This window comes from Hyperolius riggenbachi, chromosome 10 (assembly GCF_040937935.1).
Source record: "Hyperolius riggenbachi isolate aHypRig1 chromosome 10, aHypRig1.pri, whole genome shotgun sequence".
Classification (NCBI taxonomy): domain Eukaryota; kingdom Metazoa; phylum Chordata; class Amphibia; order Anura; family Hyperoliidae; genus Hyperolius; species Hyperolius riggenbachi.
This window is the reverse complement of record NC_090655.1, coordinates 97,031,943-97,051,943: the sequence shown is the minus strand read 5'-3', so window position 1 is coordinate 97,051,943 and position 20,001 is coordinate 97,031,943. Positions and strand designations below refer to the sequence as shown.

The following is a 20,001-nucleotide window of genomic DNA, read 5'->3' as shown; positions in this document are numbered from 1 at the left end:
TTACCACTGGCAGACAAGCCTCAGATGCCACAAGACGCATGGTAACAATTTTAAAACATGTCCAGCTTAGTCGAACGCCTTCTCTGCTACTTACCTTAGACGCAGAGAAGGCGTTCGACAGAGTTCACTTGCAATTCCCTAAAGCCACCCTGATCAAATTTGGCTTCACAGGTCAAATCTTATCTGCCATTATGGCATTATATACTACCCCATCTGCCAGGGTCAATGCAGCTGGCTTCCTGTCAAAACCCTTTCGTATCACCAATGGTACACGCCAGGGTTGCCCCCTCTCACCAGTCATTTTCATCCTAATAATGGAGACTCTGGCCCAAAAAATTCGGTCAAATCCTTCAATATCTGGCATCTCTATCAATGAGTCCAAACATCTAATAAGCATGTTTGCTGACGACGTAGCCCTGCTCTTAACAGACCCATTAAGCTCCATTCCTAACCTCATGACGGAAATTCAACATTTCTCAGATGTCTCCATGTATAAACTAAATCCTATATATTAGGTCTCAATATCCCCACCAAAATGGAAGCTCATTTAAAGACATCCTACTCATTCCCATTGGTAGATGGGGCAGTAACTTATTTAGGTATTCAACTATCCCACCATTTGGCAGACTTATTTAAATATAATATGGTCCCCTTACTTACAGACATAAAAAAAGAATGTCTATCCATGTCCAAACACTGGATGTCATGGTCTGGTCGCATAGCAGCGTTCAAACTATTCTTGCTACCTAAGATCCTATATACCCTACGCACCCTACAGATCATGATTCCTAGCTTGTGGTTCTCCGATATTAGGAAGTGTATAAATACCTTCATCTGGCAGGGAGAAAAAGTTCGCACATCTTATCAAACAATGACCTTTCCAAAACAACTAGGGGGCATGGGTCTTCCCAATATAGAGAAATATTACCATGCCGCCAACTTAGAGATGGTAAGGCAATGGTGGAACCCCCAGTCACCCAAACCATGGGTACAACTAGACTCCCACCTCTTAAAAACAAACCTCAGAACTCTACTTACCAGCATCAGTATGGGAGCTAAACTTCTACAACACCCTTCCCCTCCATACTAGCCTCCCTAAAATCATGGGAAAACTTCAACAAACACCCCCCCCCCCCCCCACAGAAACATGCAGTTCAACTCCCAACCTCTATTTCAGCCCTCGAACACTTTACTAAAGACCTTAATCTGACAACCTGGAAAAACTCAGGTATCCCCCTACTCAGTGACCTTTTCAATGGCCCCCAAGTCAAACCATTTAAGGAACTACACAAACAATACAAACTACCCCACTCCCAATTATTTACCTACCATAGAATCTTCCACTTAATAAAATAAAAAAAAATATCCCCTCCGTATATCCATGCTAGCATACTTACAATGCTTAATTTTACTGGCAACTACAAAGGGGGCATCTCGGTTTGGTATAAAACCCCTACCCACGATATTCCTTCACCTTTACAAAAATATGCCACAATTTGGTCACTAGACCTAAATACCGCCATCTCAGTACCAAAATTGGTGGCAGCCAACAAAACTGTTTCTAAAATATCTCGATGTAATTCCCACTGGGAACTCTCAAAAAAAATACTCTATAAATGGTACAGGACCCCAAGACAAATTGCTTCATTCTCCCCCCAGTCCTCAACAACATGTTGGAAATGTAAGATCAGCACTGGTACATATGTACATATGTTCTGGGGATGTCCTATTGTATCATGTCTTTGGGCAACAGTTGAGTCCTACATCCGTAAAATTCACACTTCTACGTTCAACCTAAGGCCTGAACTAGCATTACTACTAATCTACCCAGATAACACCCCCCTGGAAATACAACCCCCAATATACCATCTGATCCTTAGCGCACTATACTTGATAACCACCAATTGGAAGTCCCAAGAAGAAATACCACCTCAACAACTCTTAGCCATTACTAAATATAACCTCAATATGGAACAGAAAATAAGATCCAGATTAGGTCTCAAACACCCCAACTTTAACTTCCCCTTAGCTTGGTGTTAATCTCACCCCTTTCCGAAGGCACAACATTTTTAGACCCTCTATTTCTAAAGGTCTCTGACCCACTTTCACTGAGGAAATAGGCTACCAAAACACAACTGAAACCCAACCATTCAACTATAGTCAAATATATGAATATTAAAAGCCGCGTTAGGCTCTTTAGTTTCCTTTAGTTTTGTTTAGCTAAGTTAGGATACCTCAGCTAAGAAGTAAAGTGCAGTTATGTTATAATAAAGAATCTCTCCAACATAGAACAAGATCCCTCAAGTAAGCCATCTCAACAATGACACAAATTCTAAACTCTGGTGTTGGCCCATGATGGCCCTCTGGTTACACCAGACGTTCCCCAACCTTTTCTCTGAGGACTACCCTCGCTTTGACTACCTATTAGGTCCTGTAAATGCCATGGCAGAGAGTAAACCACTCATTGATTCTCCCACTACATATACTTTAATTACACTAGAACGCATTTTATATATAAAATATACATTTTTGAGATGCTATTGTTTATCTGCAACTGATGACACACTCTAATTTACTACCTACTGATAAATGATCTATGTACTATAATATACTGTACTACGCTATTCTGTATCTTACTGCACGTTATGATACTATAGAATATAATACTCTACTGTACTGTTCTAATATGATTTGATGTTCTGCTACAATATGTTGTTATGCTACTCCAACTACAAAATAAAAAAAATGTTTGTAACGGAAAAAAAAAGAAATGTTTTCATACCTTATCAATAAAAAAAATCTCAGCCACCAGCAAGCAAAAAAAAAAAAAAAACTAGAAAAAATATAATTAAGGCCCGCTGCACACGAAGGCGTTTTGCTAGCGTTTTGCGGATTGCTGCTGCGGATTTCAGTGTAGTACATTCCATATATTGTTACAGTAAAGCTGTTACTGAACAGCTTCTGTAACAAAACCGCCTGGCAAACCGCTCTGATCTGCCGTTTTTCAGAGCGGTTTGCATTTTTCCTATACTTAACATTGAGGCAGAAATGCCTCCGCAATCCAAAAAATCCTCCCGCTGTGGTGTGCACACCCCCATTGAAATGCATTACCCTAGCGTATCCGCAGCCGCAAGCGGTTGCAGAAAAGCTCAAAAAGCCGCTCGGTGTGCCCCAGCCCTTAGTCAGGGAAAAAAACACTAGTGCCTTAGACAATGCCTCTGTCACACTGCCATACAGATGATGAACCAGACACATATGTTATATATAAATGGGTAAATGCTGTATTAGCAACTAGTAAAATAAGAATAAAAACTACCAATATATACCATATACCATAAAAGTTTTTAATATTTTTTTTCCTTCAATATAGTCAGAATCAAAATATTAGTATGCCCTGGTAAGTAAGTAATGTTCCTTTAAATCAAATTTACACCTATAATAAACCACCTATAAAAAAATGCAGTGAAGTATATAAACACAGGTAGTCAAATTGCTAATTCATGCGATTAACTGTGCTATAAGTTAAGTTTCACAAAGTGATTACATTTAAGATAGACAACCCAGCTATTGCATCTATAACTGCAGCAGAAAACATGGCTGATAAACAGTTTTATAAAGAACATACAGCGCTGATGCTGCTTTATCAAGAGGAAATTGTCCCAGAGACTGCCATAACACACTGTACACTGTAACCATACACAGGTCGATTTCAGCTATCGATCAATTGATCGATTCTATAGAATTGATCAATCAGAAAATCGATTTGTGGCCGATTTCGATCGATTTGATCTATCTGACAGGATGGAAAATTTAGGTCGATCTGCAGCTAGCAACAGATCAATGGTCCATAGAGTTGCATTGGATCTAATGCTGGGCATACACAGTACAATAGTTCTTATCAATCGAGTCGCTGATGGCTCGATTGATAAGATCCAACCTGTCCGATACCCCGCCGGATCGATTCTGCGCTCGATACCGGCGGGGAGAATAGTAATAAACAAAGCGCTGATAAAAAGCGCCGGCGGGGACGAGCCGTAATTGATCCACACACCCGTGCGGACGTGCGGGGACACGCCGGCATCGAGCCAGTGGCTCGATGCCGGCGCAGAATTGCACCGTGTATGCCCAGCATAATGGTCCAATAATGCTTTTAGATCAATTTCCAATAGATTTCATTCTGAAATCTATTGTAAATCTGTTCCTAGTGTGTGGCACACATCAGATAGATTTCTGTCAGATTAGACTTGACAGGCATCTGCCAGAAATCTATCAGATGAAGTAGAAAAAAAATGCTCTACCAGAGTACCTATGCAAGGTACTGGAAACAAATTAGCAGGACTGGAACACAGGTAGAGATGGGTGTGCGGATTTCATCTCTACCTGTGTAGAAATCTATCAGATGGTTGAATCTACTGCAAATCTATGATATTGTGGGCTGTCCTGAATATTGCTGCTGCTCACCTCCCCTTTCCTTCTTTGCCTTCCATGTGACGGGCAGATTAAAAATGAGACTATGCGGAATGATTTAGCTCCTGTGAGAGTAGGCAATCATTAAAAACAACTTTTAACAACCACCCATTATGCTCATTATCTTCCAGGACACTCACAGGAGTGTGGAATTTGTGGAAAGATGGTGAATGCCGATACACTCGTACAGAAATGGGAATGTGGCCACAAAAGCATATTCGACAAGCTCTTTTACTATATGCTCAGAAAAAACAGCAATAAAAGTATGACCACCAGGAGGATCTGGGAAGCCTCTGGACAAACCAAAGGCTTCCCTCTACTGAGTTAAGTATCTAATTTTAATTTACTATGCCACTCCAAGTGCACTTTAGATTTTTTAAGACGTTTCTAGTTAACTCATTCAGCAAAGTTTAGGTTGGGTTAAGAAACTGCCTCTTATCTTGCGCAGAATTATTTCTTTCAAATGTGTATCTAAATGTAAGAAAAGTTTGTATTTCCACTTGTCTGAACATTTCAGGAGTTTCCACTGAATACAATGCTTTCACAGCAATTTATTTCTATTGCAACTGAAATAATAAGTAAATGACATCATTACCTGATAAGACTGTCTATATTTTCTTCCACAACCGTAGGAGGGACATTAGAGACAATAACTTGCATATCCAACTGATTGACCACAGAAACCTGAAAAGATGTAGACAAGAAATTCAATTGAAACTTTGAGCAATCTATCCAGTTATTATACAGCTTAATAAATGTTTTCTTGTCCCAATGCTAAACATCGCTGTAGTCAAATATTTTCTCATTTGTGCCAAAAGCTGTGGGAGCTGGGGAGCCTCACTGTTCTCTTATTCAAAACACAACTGCTGGAAATATTGTGTAAACAATTGCCTTTCAATGTGACTTATTTAGATTATGCATGTCCTATTTACAAATAACTGAGAATCTAACGTTTCAGAAGACAATTTAGTCATGACTTGCATTACAAATAGTTGTTAGCATGAAACTGACTTCAGACAGCTGTTGAAGGTAGAAAGTGTGATTCGACAGCCATCCTGCTAAATCAGTAGCATGAAATGTACATGTTCATCTCTATAAGAGGTGAGGGGGGACAGAGGACAGGGACCTTACACTGCATCATTTGGCAGATAAAAACCCAGGACAATTTATTGCTAGTACCCCCAAATAAGCTTTATACGATAAAATGGCAAAGGCTTGTACAAACAGATTGTTGGCTGATAGTGATGGCCTACAGTTTGCGAATGCGGACATTTCACAGTAACAACGTTCATTCACGGTTTGCATTTACTGCAACTGTTTATTGTGCAAATGTTCGCATTCGTCCACACATGCTAGAATCACCAAATTTGCTATGTATGTTAAGAAGAACAGTGGGGACAAGGGGAAAAATTCATTCAAAAACACCTTGTAGGTTTTGAGAAAATTGTTTTTTAACCACTTTCCGACCGCCCACTGTATATTGGTGGCGGCAAAGTGGCAGCCCCAGGTCCACGTAACGCCAATTGGCGTCAGGCCCTGGGACCCTTCCGTGCCAGGGATTGCGCGCAGTGATGTGCGCGCATCCACCGGCAATAGGCTCCGCCCAACCGCGACGTCAACCCGCCGGCCGATAGGAAGCGCCGGCGGGTTGTTAACCCCTGAATCGCCGCATCACAAGCGTTTAATGCGCTTTGTAATGTATACAAAGCTTATTATACAGGCTGCCTCCTGCCCTGGTGGTCCCAGTGATTGAGGGACCACTAGGGCAGGCTGCAGCCACCCTAGTCTGCACCCAAACACACTGATCTTCCCCCCCACCCTCTGATCGCCCACAGCACCCCCCCTGCCCACCCCCTCAGACCCCTGTTTGCACCCAATCACCCCCCTAATCACCCATCAATCACTCCCTGTCACTATCTGTCAATGCTATTTTTTAGATTAGGCCCTTAACTGCCCCCTGGGGGCTCCTGATCAACCCTCTACACCCTCAGATCCTCCCCAGACCCCCCCCCCGGTGTACTGTATACATCTATCCTACCCTATAATCACCTGTCAATCACCCCGTCACCACCTGTCACTGCTACCCATTAGATCAGACCCTAACCTGATCACCCACCCACACCCTCAGATCGCCTGCAGACCCGCCGTCAAATCACCTTCCAAGTGCATAGTTTACATCTGTTCTCTCCTCTAAACACCCACTAATCACCCATAAATCACCCATCAATCACCCCATCACCACCTGTCACTGCTACCCATCAGATTAGACCCTAATCTGCCCCTTGCGGGCACCCAATCACCTGCCCACACCCTCAGATAGCCCCCCAGACCCACTCTGATCAACTCGCCAGTGCACTGCTTGCATATATTCTCGCTTGTAATCACCTACTGATCACCTATCAATCACCCCGTCACCCCCTGTCACTGCTACCTATCAGATTAGACCCTAATCTGCCCCTTGCGGGCACCCAATCACCCGCCCACACCCTGAGATAGCCCCCCAGACCCCTCTGATCACCTCCCCAGTGCATTATTTACATCTGTTCTCCCCTCTAATCACTCCCTGTCACCACCTGTCACTGCTACCCATCATACCCATCAGATCAGACCCTCAATTGCCCCTTGCGGGCACCCAATGAACGGCCCACACCCTCAGATCGCCCTCAGATACCCCCGATCACCTCCCCAGTGCATTGCTTGCATCTATTCCCCGCTCTATTCACACCCTGAGACACCCATCAATCACCTCTTGTCACCCCCTAGCACACCTACCCATCAAATCAGGCCCTAATTTGCCCCGTGTGGGCTCCTGTTCACTCAGCCAAACCTCAGATCCCCCTCAGACCCCCTTCTGATCACCTCCCCAGTGCATTGATTGCATCTATTCTCCCCTCTAATCACCCACTGAGACACCCATCAATAACCTCCTGTCACCACCCGTCACCCCCTAGCACTCCTATCCATCAGATCAGGCCCTAATCTGCCCGGCTGCGGGCTTCTGATCACCCGGCCAAACCCTCACCCGCCCCACCGCAGTGACAGATTTGACAGAATTGTTTTTTCCTGATCACTGCTGGTACGACTTAATTGTGGCAAAACCAACCGTTATGCCACACAATACGCAACCACCAATCCAAGAAGCAACTATACCCACCCTTTACGGTGGAAGCCACTCAAAGATTCTGAACGTAACATTTTTTGGGGCCTTCTCCTTAACATGGGTCTAGTCAAAAAGAATGTATTGCGGTCTTATTCGTCTACGCACCCAATACATCACATGCCCATGTTCTCTGCTGCCATGTCCAGGTCACGATTTGAGAACATCCTGCGCTTCCTGCACTTCAGTGCCAATACAACCTGTCATCTAAGAGGCCACCCTGCTTATGACTGGTTCCACAAAATTCGGCCCCTCATAGACCACCTGTCATCAAAATTTGCAGATGCTTGTACCCCTGAATAGTCATTTTGAGGCATTTGGTTTCTAGACTACTCCTCACGGTTTTGGGCCCCTAAAATGCCAGGGCCGTATAGGAACCCCACAAGTGACCCCATTTTAGAAAGAAAACTTCCCGAGGTATTCCGTTAGGTGTATGATGAGTTCATAGAAGATTTTATTTTTTGTCAAAAGTTAGCAGAAATTGATTTTTATTGTTTTTTTTTCAGTGTCATTTTCCAGTAACTTGTGACAAAAAATAAAATCTTCGGTTTAGGGCCCCTAAAATGCCAGGGCAGTATAGAAACCCCACAAATGACCCCATTTTAGAAAGAAGACACCCCAAGGTATTCTGTTAGGAGTATGGTGAGTTCATAGAAGATTTTATTTTTTTGTCACAAGTTAGCGGAAATTGTTTTTTTTTGTTTTTTTTTCACAAAGTGTCATTTTCTGCTAACTTGTGACAAAAAATAAAATAATATAAAAAAAACAATAATATTAATAAAAAACAAAAGTTGCAGCGGCAATCAGGAAACACCAACAGAAAGCTCTGCTGGTGGGAAGAAAAGTAGTAAAATTCATTTGGGTGCTAAGTTGTATGGCCGAGCAATAAACCATGAAGGCTGCACAGTGCGGCATTGTAAAAAATTGCCTGGTCACTAGGGGGTGCAAGCTGGTGGATATCAAGAGGTTTAAGTCACATATTCTGGAAGTGAACCAGTGGTGGGGACCGGAGCATTAGCGAGTAGCTGCATGGGCACAGGTCTGCGGGGGGACCATTAGAAGCCCCAGTTAAGTTCAACTCTTTTTTCCCCCTAGCCCCTACAGTACTCCTTTAACCATTTTTGCCACTGGGACGTGAGCCTCATGTCCACAGCGGCAGCTTCTACAGCCGCAGGGACACGATAGTCATGTCCCTGCAGCTTGGAGGGCTGTGTGCGCGATTGTGCAGGCAGATGCCCGCAATCGCAAAGTTGCCGGCAACAAGGGGGGATTGGCTGCAGGGGACAAAAGTCCCCTGAGCCAATCTGTACATGTCTGCCGAGAATGAACACTGTTTTAGTTCAAAAGCAGTGTTCATTCTTAAATAGAGCCACCGTGCCTCCTCCAGCTCACCGATTTCCCCCACCGATGGTTAGATTTATGAATTAGAACAAAGTTCCCATTCATTAATCTCCCCTCTAGGCCACCGTGATCGCAGGCATATATTGATGCCTGCGTCACTTCCCTAGTTACAATGTAGCAACACATTACTTCCTATAGCTTACTTATTGTCCGCGAATAGGAAGTACTCAGTGGGGACATCTTGTGGCCAATAGTAAAATTACACCTGCTAACTTTATGGATTTTTTTTTTTTTAATCTGTATGTCAAGAGGGCATATTATTATTAAACTATGGGCTAATAATTAGTGATGGATGTAAAACTGAAAAAATGTACCTTTATTTCCAAATATTGTCACCATACATTATACAAGGGATATAATTTTAATGTTGTAAAAACCAGGACAAATGGGCAAATAAAATGTGTGTATTTTAATTATGGTAGCATGTATTATTTTAAAACTATAATGGCTGAAAACTGAGAAATAATGCAATTTTTTTTCTTATTATTCCCATTATAATGCATTTAGAATAAAATAATTCATAGCATAATGAACCACCCAAAGAAAGCCTAAATGGTGTTGGAAAAAAACAAGGTATAGAACTTTTTGTAATGATAAGTAGTGATAAAGTTATTGGGGAATGAAAGGGAGGAGCGCTGAATTGTGAAAATCCCTCTTGTCCATAAGGTGAAAAATACCCACTAGCTGAAATGGTTAAGCCTCGCACACACTTATGAGGACTGTTGCCTGGGAGGGATTAAGACACAGTCCCTCAATATGACAGTGTAGGGCCAAGGCTGTACAGCTCCATCACTAGCCTTCAGGTTAATTAAACATTTTGTTATTATACGGGAGAGGAGGGCTAATAGCCCTGACTGACTTCCTTAGTCCAGCACCATACATACAAAGCTTAAATCTTTAAACAGCAGGAAAGAGGAAAGGACAAGGTAAGGTCTGTGTTCATAATTAAAGACTGGTTGGTCTTCTCTCCTAGCTCCTCCCCAACTACTTGTTGTGGTTGCTGTTCAGTCTATCCAAGGTGCAAATGACATTCACACAGGAAGCCAGTTTTGAAAAATACACAGTACAGGCAGTGGCGGCTCCAGGAAAATTTTTTAGGGGGTGCTATGCAGGTGCTGGACCAATTTCCGGGGGAGCTGACGACCTGCGGCGCGCGAAGCGCGCCGCGGCAAAAAATGGGTGTGGCTACAACCTGCGGCGCGCGAAGCAATGGGCGTGGTCATGACCGGATGAGGGCGGGGCTAACTGTCATTTAAAGTGAACCCAGGGTGAGAGTGATATGGTGGCTGCCATATTTATTTCCTTTTAAACAATACTAGTTGCCTGGCAGCCCTGCTGATCTATTTGGCTGTAGTAGTGAACTGAATTACACCAGAAACAAGCCATGCAGCTAATCTTGTCAGTTCTGACAATATTGTCAGAAACCCCTGACCTGCTGCATGCTTGTTCAGGGTCTATGGTTGAAAGAATAAGAGGCAGAGGACCAGCACGGCAGCCAGGCAACTGGTATTGCTTAAAGGGAGATAAATATGGCAGCCTCAATATTATTCTCACCTCGGGTTCCCTTTAAAAGTGCAACGCAAAGACAGAGGGCCCAAGTTTTGGTGACCCTTTTCCCAGAAAATTCACATAATTGTGCAGGTTTTCTCAAGAAAATACACGTAATGTGAGCAGATTTTAACAAAAAACGTCCAATGACCCCAATATGCACAATCGTTATCAGATATGACCCCAATATGCACAATCGGTAGCAGATATGACCCCAATATGCACAATCGGTAGCAGATATGACCCCAATATGCACAATCGGTAGCAGATATGACCCCAATATGCACAATCGGTAGCAGATATGACCCCAATATGCACAATCGGTAGCAGATATGACCCCAATATGCACAATCGGTAGCAGATATGACCCCAATATGCACAATCGGTAGCAGATATGACCCCAATATGCACAATCGGTAGCAGATATGACCCCAATATGAACAATCGGTAGCAGATATGACCCCAATATGCACAATCGGTAGCAGATATGACCCCAATATGCACAATCGGTAGCAGATATGACTCCAATATGCACAATCCGTAGCAGATATGACCCCAATATGCACAATCGGTAGCAGAAATGACCCCAATATGCACAATCGGTAGCAGAAATGACCCCAATATGCACAATCGGTAGCAGAAATGACCCCAATATGCACAATCGGTAGCAGAAATGACCCCAATATGCACAATCGGTAGCAGAAATGACCCAAATATGCACAATCGGTAGCAGAAATGACCCCAATATGCACAATCCGTAGCAGATATGACCCCAATATGCACAATCCGTAGCAGATATGACCCCAATATGCACAATCCGTAGCAGATATGACCCCAATATGCACAATCCGTAGCAGATATGACCCCAATATGCACAATCCGTAGCAGATATGACCCCAATATGCACAATCCGTAGCAGATATGACCCCAATATGCACAATCAGCATCACCTGAAAAAGAAACGAAAAACCCATTTACTCACCTACAGCCAGAAGACCTTCTTTCCCGACCTCCTGTCCCGAGTCCCGACCTCATTGTGGCGCGCAGCACCCGCGCGCCCACGATCCTCTTCCTTCCCGACGTCACGACGAGACTTCCTGCCTGCATGCAGAGAGCAGGGCTACGGGAAAATGGCCGCCCGAAGCCATGCACTGCAGACTCGAAGTCTGCAGAACAGGGCTCCGGGCGGCCATCTTACCGTAGCCCTGCTCTGCTGCTTCGGGCTGCCGCTGTGAACTGACTTGGCGTCTTTTAGACGCCTGAAGTCAGTTCACTCCAGGGGGTGCTTTGGGGGTGCTTGGACGATTCTAGGGGGTGCTCGAGCACCCCCTTGCACCCCCCTGGCGCCGCCCCTGAGTACAGGTAATGAAAAGTAGAAATACAAAAATAATTTATGTGCAATGCATAAATCTTTGTGTATTGCAAATCATGATGTACTCCTCAATTTATGCATAAAAAAAAGCCTAAACTAAAACTTAAATTGCCGTCTATGCCCAGAGATAATCTCCAGTCATGGTTAGTAGCTCTGGTAGTGTGCAGTCAAAACAGTCATGTGAAGTAAACAAAACTAACTGCATATTATTATTAAATAACCTTCATACAAACTGCTAGAAACCATTTGAATGGATAAAGATGTTTTGTTTAATATTTTTTTACATTTTTAATGTCATTTTTAATTAAGCTGTAGAATAATTTACTGTATTTCTTTAATTGCAAACCATTTTTGTTTCTGCAACTGTAGTTTTTATAGAACATAAAACTCTGCAACCATCTCCAGTTTCCAGCCTTCAAAGACAGAAATATTCAGTAAAATATTTTAAAAGATAGCCATACTAAACTATATATAGCACATTAGATACTCAGTCTCAAAACTGTTCAGCACACAGCGAACAATTTTGGTAGCTCTTAATCTATCTAAAGAGCAAAGACAAAGATCTTGTTTGTTTTAAATTCCCCGAAACTATTTCTACTTACAAGAGAATGCACAAGCAATAACATTTAATTTTTAGTTCAAGGATTTCACTTTATACAGAATGACTTCAAACTCCCCCTAGAAAGCTGGACTTCAAGAACGCCAGGCTCAATTCTTTGGAATAAGATCAATAGCTGTGACAAGCCGCCCGTGCTTAGGTAACACATGATGTGCTGTCATGGTACAAAACAAAATTGCTTTTCAACCTGAAAGCTAAGATATTCTGAAAGCTCTAGACTTGAAAATAAATAATAGGGTTCTTTTCATGAAAGGCAATGTAAGATTTACAAATGGCCACCTAATCCATGCAAGTTACAGAAATGAACAATTGTACGTAACTTGTGTCACCATCAGATTTAGAATTAAATTGCAGCATAATGCTGAATAATTTTTTTGCAAGCTCTTGTGAATGATTACTTAAGATTTGATGTATGCTATAGCTTCAAAACTCTGATCTGAAATCTTTAAAATAAACTTGTAACAAAAAGCAAATTCATTTTTTTTAAAGTATTTGTGAAAGGATTTTCTTTTTCTCAGTAGCAGTTTGAAATTAAAGGACCACTGTCATGAAAATCTTAAAATTCAAAATATATATATAAACACATACAAATAAGAAGTACATTTCTTCCAGAGTAAAATGCGCCCTAAATTACTTTTCTCCTATGTTGCTGTCCCTTACAGTAGGTAGTAGAAATCTGACATTACCGACAGGTTTTGGGGTAGTCCATCTCTCCATGGGGATTCTCAGCATTGCCTTTATTCTTTATAGAGACACTCCCTGAAAAAGATTTATACAAAGATGCTGGCCAGCCTCCCTGCTCACCGTACATTTTTTGGGCAAATGTACAGAGAAACTGCCATTCACTAAGTGCTTTTGAAAATAAAGAAATCCCTGAGAATCCCCCCTGAGGAGATGGGCTAGTCCAAAATTTGTTGGTTCTGTCAGATTTCTGTTACTTACTGTTAGTGACAGCAACAGAGGAAAAAAGTAATGTATAGCTCATTTTACTTTGGAGGAAATGCACTTCTTATATGTATATGTTTACATATATTTAAAATTTTAAGATTTTCCAGACAGTGGATTTTCCAGACATGATGATTTTTTTTTTCAGCAAATAAGTTTATTGAATAAAGCAAAAATTGCATACAATGATTCCAGTGTCTGAAGTTATAAATAAGATATAAAAGTACATTGCATGCAGTCATTTATAGTATACATGTAAATCAGTGCAAAGTTTAATATGCATGAAAAAATAGATCTCATCAATTAAACTAACAACGACACATGCAACATGAAAGCAATAAACAACCAACATTACAAGGCAGGTAAAAGAACACCTCTAAGACCCAACCACACTATGTAAGGAGCGCCAATCAGCCCATGGGGACTATATTTTAGTGAACTTGTTGGCTCTGTTGTGTAAGGAGTAGGCAATTTCTTCTTCCAGTAGGACGATTTTGTGCAGCTTATGAGAAAGAGCTGTGAGGTGAAGGGATGGGGATTTCCACTCTCTAGAAATCAGCCTAAGCCGCATTACAGATGAGGAGCAGGTTCTGATATTTAGGGTGTGGGAGAAGGATTATGGAACAAAGCCACCCAAGGATCAGGAGAGATGTAAATATCCATAACAGGGGACACCAATTCAAGCATTAAACCCACAGCTTTTGAACAACTGGATAGGACTAACAGCAGCGGGCCTGGTCAGTTATATGGCCGCAACCCCTAAAACATTTATCTGAGGGAGCCAAGCCCCTAGCATGAAGCAGGGCAGGAGTTCTATAAGAGGCATAATAAACTTTATAGCCCCTGTTCTTAATCATACAGTTAATAGAAAACTTATCCAAGCTAAAGAACATAGTATCCCAGTCATCTTGAGGCAGCACAGTAACAAACTTATGTTCCCACTTGGCCATTGCCAGAGAAAAAGATTTTAGTTTGTTATACCAAATTTTAAAATACAGAATTGAAATTTATCCAGGGTTGTGTTTGTAAGAGTGTACCAATAACTCAGTAGAAGCAGGGCTGAGGTACAGGACATCTTAACCACTTGCCGACATCCCACAGCCGATGGGCGGCGGCAAGGACTGGGCCTAAACGGCTGCAATACGTCCATCAGCGGTGGCGGCGGCGGGCGTGGTTATGCGGCTATCGAGTCATTCGTGACGCGATCAGCCGCCGGGGACAGGCTCCGCCCCCCTCGCGCTGTAACCCGCCGGCCGTTCGGAAGCGCCGGCGGGTTACTAGCTGTCCGATCGCCGCTGACAAAGTGTATAATACACTTTGTAATGTATACAAAGTGCAATATACAGGCTGCCTCCTGCCCTGGTGGTCCCAGTGTCCAAGGGACCACCAGGGCAGGCTGCAGCCACCCTAGTCTGCACCCAAACACACTGATCTGCCCCCCCTGTCCTCTGATCGCCCACAGCACCCCTCAGACCCCCCCCTGCCCACCCCCCAGACCACTGTTTGCACCCAATCACCCCCCTAATCACCCATCAATCACTCCGTCACTATCTGTCAACGCTATTTTTTTTTATACCCTAAACTGCCCCCTGTTCCCTCCTGATCACCCCCCCCCCCCCCGTGTACTGTATGCCTTTATCCCCCCTGTAATAACCCACTGATCACCTGTCAATCACCCATCAATCACCCCCTGTCACTGCCACCCATTAATCAGCCCCTAACCTGCCACTTGCGGGCAATCTGATCACCCACCCACACCATCAGATCGCCCGCAGATCCGACGGCAGATCACCTCCCAAGTGCATTGTTTACATCTGTTCTCTCCTCTAAACACCCACTAATTACCCATCAATCACACCCTATCACCACCTGTCACTGTTACCCATCAGATTAGACCCTAATCTGCCCCTTACGGGCACCCAATCACCCGCCCACACGCTCAGATTGCCCTCAGACCCCCCCCCCCTTATCAATTCGCCAGTGCATTATTTACATCTGTTCTTCCCTGTAATAACCCACTGATCACCTGTCAATCACCCATCAATCACCCCCTGTCACTGCCACCCATCAATCAACCCCTAACCTGTGACTTGCGGGCAATCTGATCACCCACACCATCAGATCGCCCGCAGATACGACGTCAGATCACCTCCCAAGTGCATTGTTTACATCTGTTCTCTCCTCTAAACACCCACTAATTACCCATCAATCACCCCCTGTCACTGCTACCCATCAGATCAGACCCCTATCTGCCCCTAGGGCACCCAATCACTCACCCACACCCTCAGAACGACCTCAGACGCCCCCAGACCTCCCCCTGTGTACTGTATACATCTATTCTCCCCTGTAATCACCTGTCAATCACCCGTCAATCACCACCTGTCACAGCCACTTATCAGATCAGACCCTAACCTGCCTCTTACGGGCATCTGATCACCCTCCCACACCATCAGATCGCCCCAGACCTACCCTCAGATCACCTCCAAAGTGCATTGTTTATATCTGTTCTGCCATCTGATCACCCATCAATCACCACCTGTCACTGCTATCCATCAGATTAGACCCCTATCTGCCCCTAGGGCACCCAATCACCCGCTCACACCCTCAGAACGCCCTCAGACCCCAGCCCTGATCACCTCGCCAGTGCATTGCTTGCATCTATTTCCCCCCTCTAATCACACCTTGAGACACCCATCAATCACCTCCTGTCACCCCCTAGCACACCTACCCATCAGATCAGGCCCTAATTTGCCCCGTGTGGGCTCCTGATCACTCGGCCAAACCCTCAGATCCCCCTCAGACCCCCTTCCGATCACCGCCCCAGTGCATTGATTGCATCTATTTTCCCCTCTAACCACCCCCTGAGACACCCATCAATCACCTCCTGTCACCCCCTAGCACTCCTATCCATCAGATCAGGCCCAATACAACCTGTCATCTAAGAGGCCACCCTGCTTATGACCGGTTCCACAAAATTCGCCCCCTCATAGACCACCTGTCATCAAAATTTGCAGATGCTTATACCCCTGAACAGTCATTTTGAGACATTTGGTTTCCAGACTACTCACGTTTTTGGGCCCGTAAAAATGCCAGGGCGGTATAGGAACCCCACAAGTGACCCCATTTTAGAAAGAAGACACCCCAAGGTATTCTGTTAGGTGTATGATGAGTTCATAGAAGATTTTATTTTTTGTCACAAGTTAGCGGAAATTGATTTGTATTGTTTTTTTTTCACAAAGTGTCAATTTCCGCTAACTTGTGACAAAAAAAATCTTCTATGAACTCACTATACTCCTAACAGAATACCTTGGGGTGTCTTCTTTCTAAAATGGGGTCACTTGTGGGGTTCCTATACTGCCCTGGCATTTTAGGGGCCCTAAACCGTGAGGACTAGTCTAGAATCCAAATGCCTCAAAAGGACCTGTGAATAGGACGTTAGGCCCCTTAGCGCACCTAGGTTGCTAAAAAGTGTCACTTTTGGTATCGCCGTACTCAGAAGAAGTAGTATAATGTGTTTTGGGGTGTATTTTTATACATACCCATGCTGGGTGGGAGAAATCTCTCTGTAAATGACAATTGTGTGTAAAAAAAAATCAAAAAATTGTCATTTACAGAGATATTTCTCCCACCCAGCATGGGTATGTGTAAAAATACACCACAAAACACATTATACTACTTCTCCTGAGTATGGCAATACCACATGTGTGGCACTTTTTTCACCCTAACTGCGCTAAGGGGCCCAAAGTCCAGTGAGTACTTTTAGGATTTCACTTGTCATTTTGCGACATTTGGTTTCAAGACTACTCCTCATGGTTTAGGGCCCCTAAAATGCCAGGGCAGTATAGGAACCCCACAAATGACCCCATTTTGGAAAGTAGACACTACAAGGTATTCAGAGAGGCGCATAGTGAGTCCGTGGCAGATTTCATTTTTTTTTGTCGCAAGTTAGAAGAAATGGAAACCTTTTTTTTGTCACAAAGTGTCATTTTCCGCTAACTTGTGACAAAAAATAAAATCTTCTATGAACTCACCATGCCTCTCAGTGAATACTTTGGGATGTCTTCTTTCCAAAGTGGGGTCATTTGGGGGGTATTTATACTATCCTGGAATTTTAGCACCTCATGAAACATGACAGGTGGTCAGAAAAGTTAGAGATGCTTCAAAATGGGAAAATTCACTTTTGGCACCATAGTTTGTAAACGCTATAACTTTTACCCAAACCAATAAATATACACTGAATGGATTTGTTTTTATCAAAGACATGTAGCACAATAAATTTGGACAAAAATGTATACAGAAATGTTACTTTATTTGAAAAATGTCAGCACAGAAAGTAAAAAAAACAAAACATTTTTTTGACAAAATTCATGTCTTTTTTGATGAATATAATAAAAAAGAAAACTTGCAGCAGCAATCAAATAGCACCAAAAGAAAGCTGTATTAGTGACAAGAAAAGGAGGTAAAATTAATTTAGGTGGTAGGTTGTATGACCGAGCAATAAACCGTGAAAGCTGCAGTGGTCTAAATGGAGAAAAAGGCTCTGGTCCTTAAGGGGCAAAAAGACTGGGGTCCTTAAGTGGTTAAAGGACGTCCGAGTTGAAAATAAACTGATGAGAAAAACAATTGCATCTCTCCTCCTTCTCATAAAAATTACTTTTTCAAGATATCCCATGGTTTTATTTTATATTTACATCTAGTTTTTACTGTATTATTGTCGCTGCTCAAAGACGCCTTCATTGAAGTATGTTAGAGCTCAAATCTATGAATTATCGACCTTTTTTATCTCTTTCCTGCTCCAGGAAGCCATTTACTGACATGAAAGTATTTTATGTCTGTATTTACTTATCAGTGAGGGTTACGCTTTAGTCCGACCAGGTCCCGACCCAGATAGAAACTGTCACTTGCATACCTGATGTTTAACTCTTTCAGAAAGATGAAAAAAGGAACACAGTATAGTTATTTGTGTGCTTGGCACTATACATACCCATGTCTATTTCATCATGTCACATGTCACCTCAGTTGTCCTTTAAGGTTGACTGTTCAAAAAGTTGCACAACTTGAGAAAGCAAAAAAAAAACGCTCAAAGGACTGCAGATCAATTCTTCCTGTAATATTCTTCCAAGATAAGGAGGGACCATAAACCAAAAGATCCTGCATGTGCAGGGGCCCATAAGAGATCCAAGAACCCCAACCAGTGCCCCATGACCTAGGACAAAATCCTTGTAGAAGAGCATTGAATCCTCTAAAGATCTTAACCTACAGAGGCCCAGTAGTGGGGCTACAACTCTCCAAATTTGCAAAGACTAAAAGACCACCCCAATAAAGGGCGGTCCATATTAATAAACATGTGTTTGGTCCAGAGAAGGGAGCTTATAGGGAAGAAGGTGACCAGGGCTGCTCTAAGTCCACCCATCTAGTGGAGCTGGAGGAGGAAGACCGTTGGACCAGCTGAGTCAGTCTTCATAGAAGATAGGGTATTTTGTCAAAGGTGAAAGTTCAAGATTTTTATTTTTAAGAAAGGTTTCCAGTACACACATTACCATTGTTTAGAAATAAATAGAGGTACATTGAGCAAAAGTACTCTTTTCTGCTCTCAAAACAACCCAACCTAAATGTATCTCCTCTTTTGCTTCAGTCATAGCAGCTTGAAAACATTATTACAATGTGGCATAGCATACAATTGAAGTTTCTCTCATCTCTTCATTGTTCACATAGTTATCCCACATCAATCAAAAAGATAGCTTGCAAACAGTTTTTGTTAAAACCAGCTAAGTCTAATTCCCCTTAGGTTTACCTGGTTACCCCATTGTGGCACATTGTAATTTCAGGAATTGCTAATAGTTCCTGGTTCTCTTTTAGACTCTACACACCAATAATACAAACTGTTCAACACATGTGGCACAGCCAAGTGATAATGGGTTTAACTCACATTTGGATCTATACCACCATACACAGTTGTTTTGTCTTCATTATCAGCAACCATAACTTTGGTGTTCAGGACTTTATATTACCAAATTAATAGTACAAGACCATACTGCCAAACCTGTGATTGAGCTTACCAGCTCCCAGTCAGCAGTGCCTTCTTCTGTGGTGAATATTTTACTCCTCCTTTACACTCCTCCTTTCAATCATATATCCTCACCAGCAATATTTACAACCTCCAACCTGCTTATTCTTTAATTTAGAATGTAACCTTTTTCTTCAAAGCCTCCACAATAGTACCTTAAAAAGAACATCTGCCTAATGTAAAATTATTTTGACAATATCCATGCATAAAACTGCACTCACATAAGCACATAAAAACAAGAATATCTGTAATCTAGCCTTCATGGGTAGCCTTGTTTTAAGTGTCAACCGTATCCCATGTATTAACTGGCTAGCTTTTCCACTTTAATCTCCTGATCTACTATATTCAGTTTAGATGTTGCCTACCAACATGTTTCAATTTTAGCCATTTTAACTACTGATAGCAATATAATTATTCTTCTGACC

General features: G+C 42.7%; 1 protein-coding gene and 1 long non-coding RNA gene across 3 annotated transcripts in view; one reads left to right on the top strand and one right to left on the bottom strand.

Moving 5' to 3' along the window:
* Positions 1–5,246, top strand: part of LOC137535960 (uncharacterized) — a 376,361-nt gene extending 371,115 nt beyond the window's left edge. For both annotated transcript variants that reach the window (XR_011024488.1, XR_011024489.1), the window contains one exon: positions 4,599–5,246. This is a non-coding gene — a long non-coding RNA (uncharacterized lncRNA). The remainder of the gene's footprint in view (positions 1–4,598) is intronic.
* PCDH15 (protocadherin related 15) overlaps positions 1–20,001 on the bottom strand; it is a 1,564,441-nt gene that overhangs the window by 202,948 nt on the left and 1,341,492 nt on the right. The window contains exon 29 of the mRNA XM_068257852.1: positions 5,063–5,151. Within this exon, the coding sequence (XP_068113953.1) occupies positions 5,063–5,151 (89 nt within the window). The remainder of the gene's footprint in view (positions 1–5,062; positions 5,152–20,001) is intronic.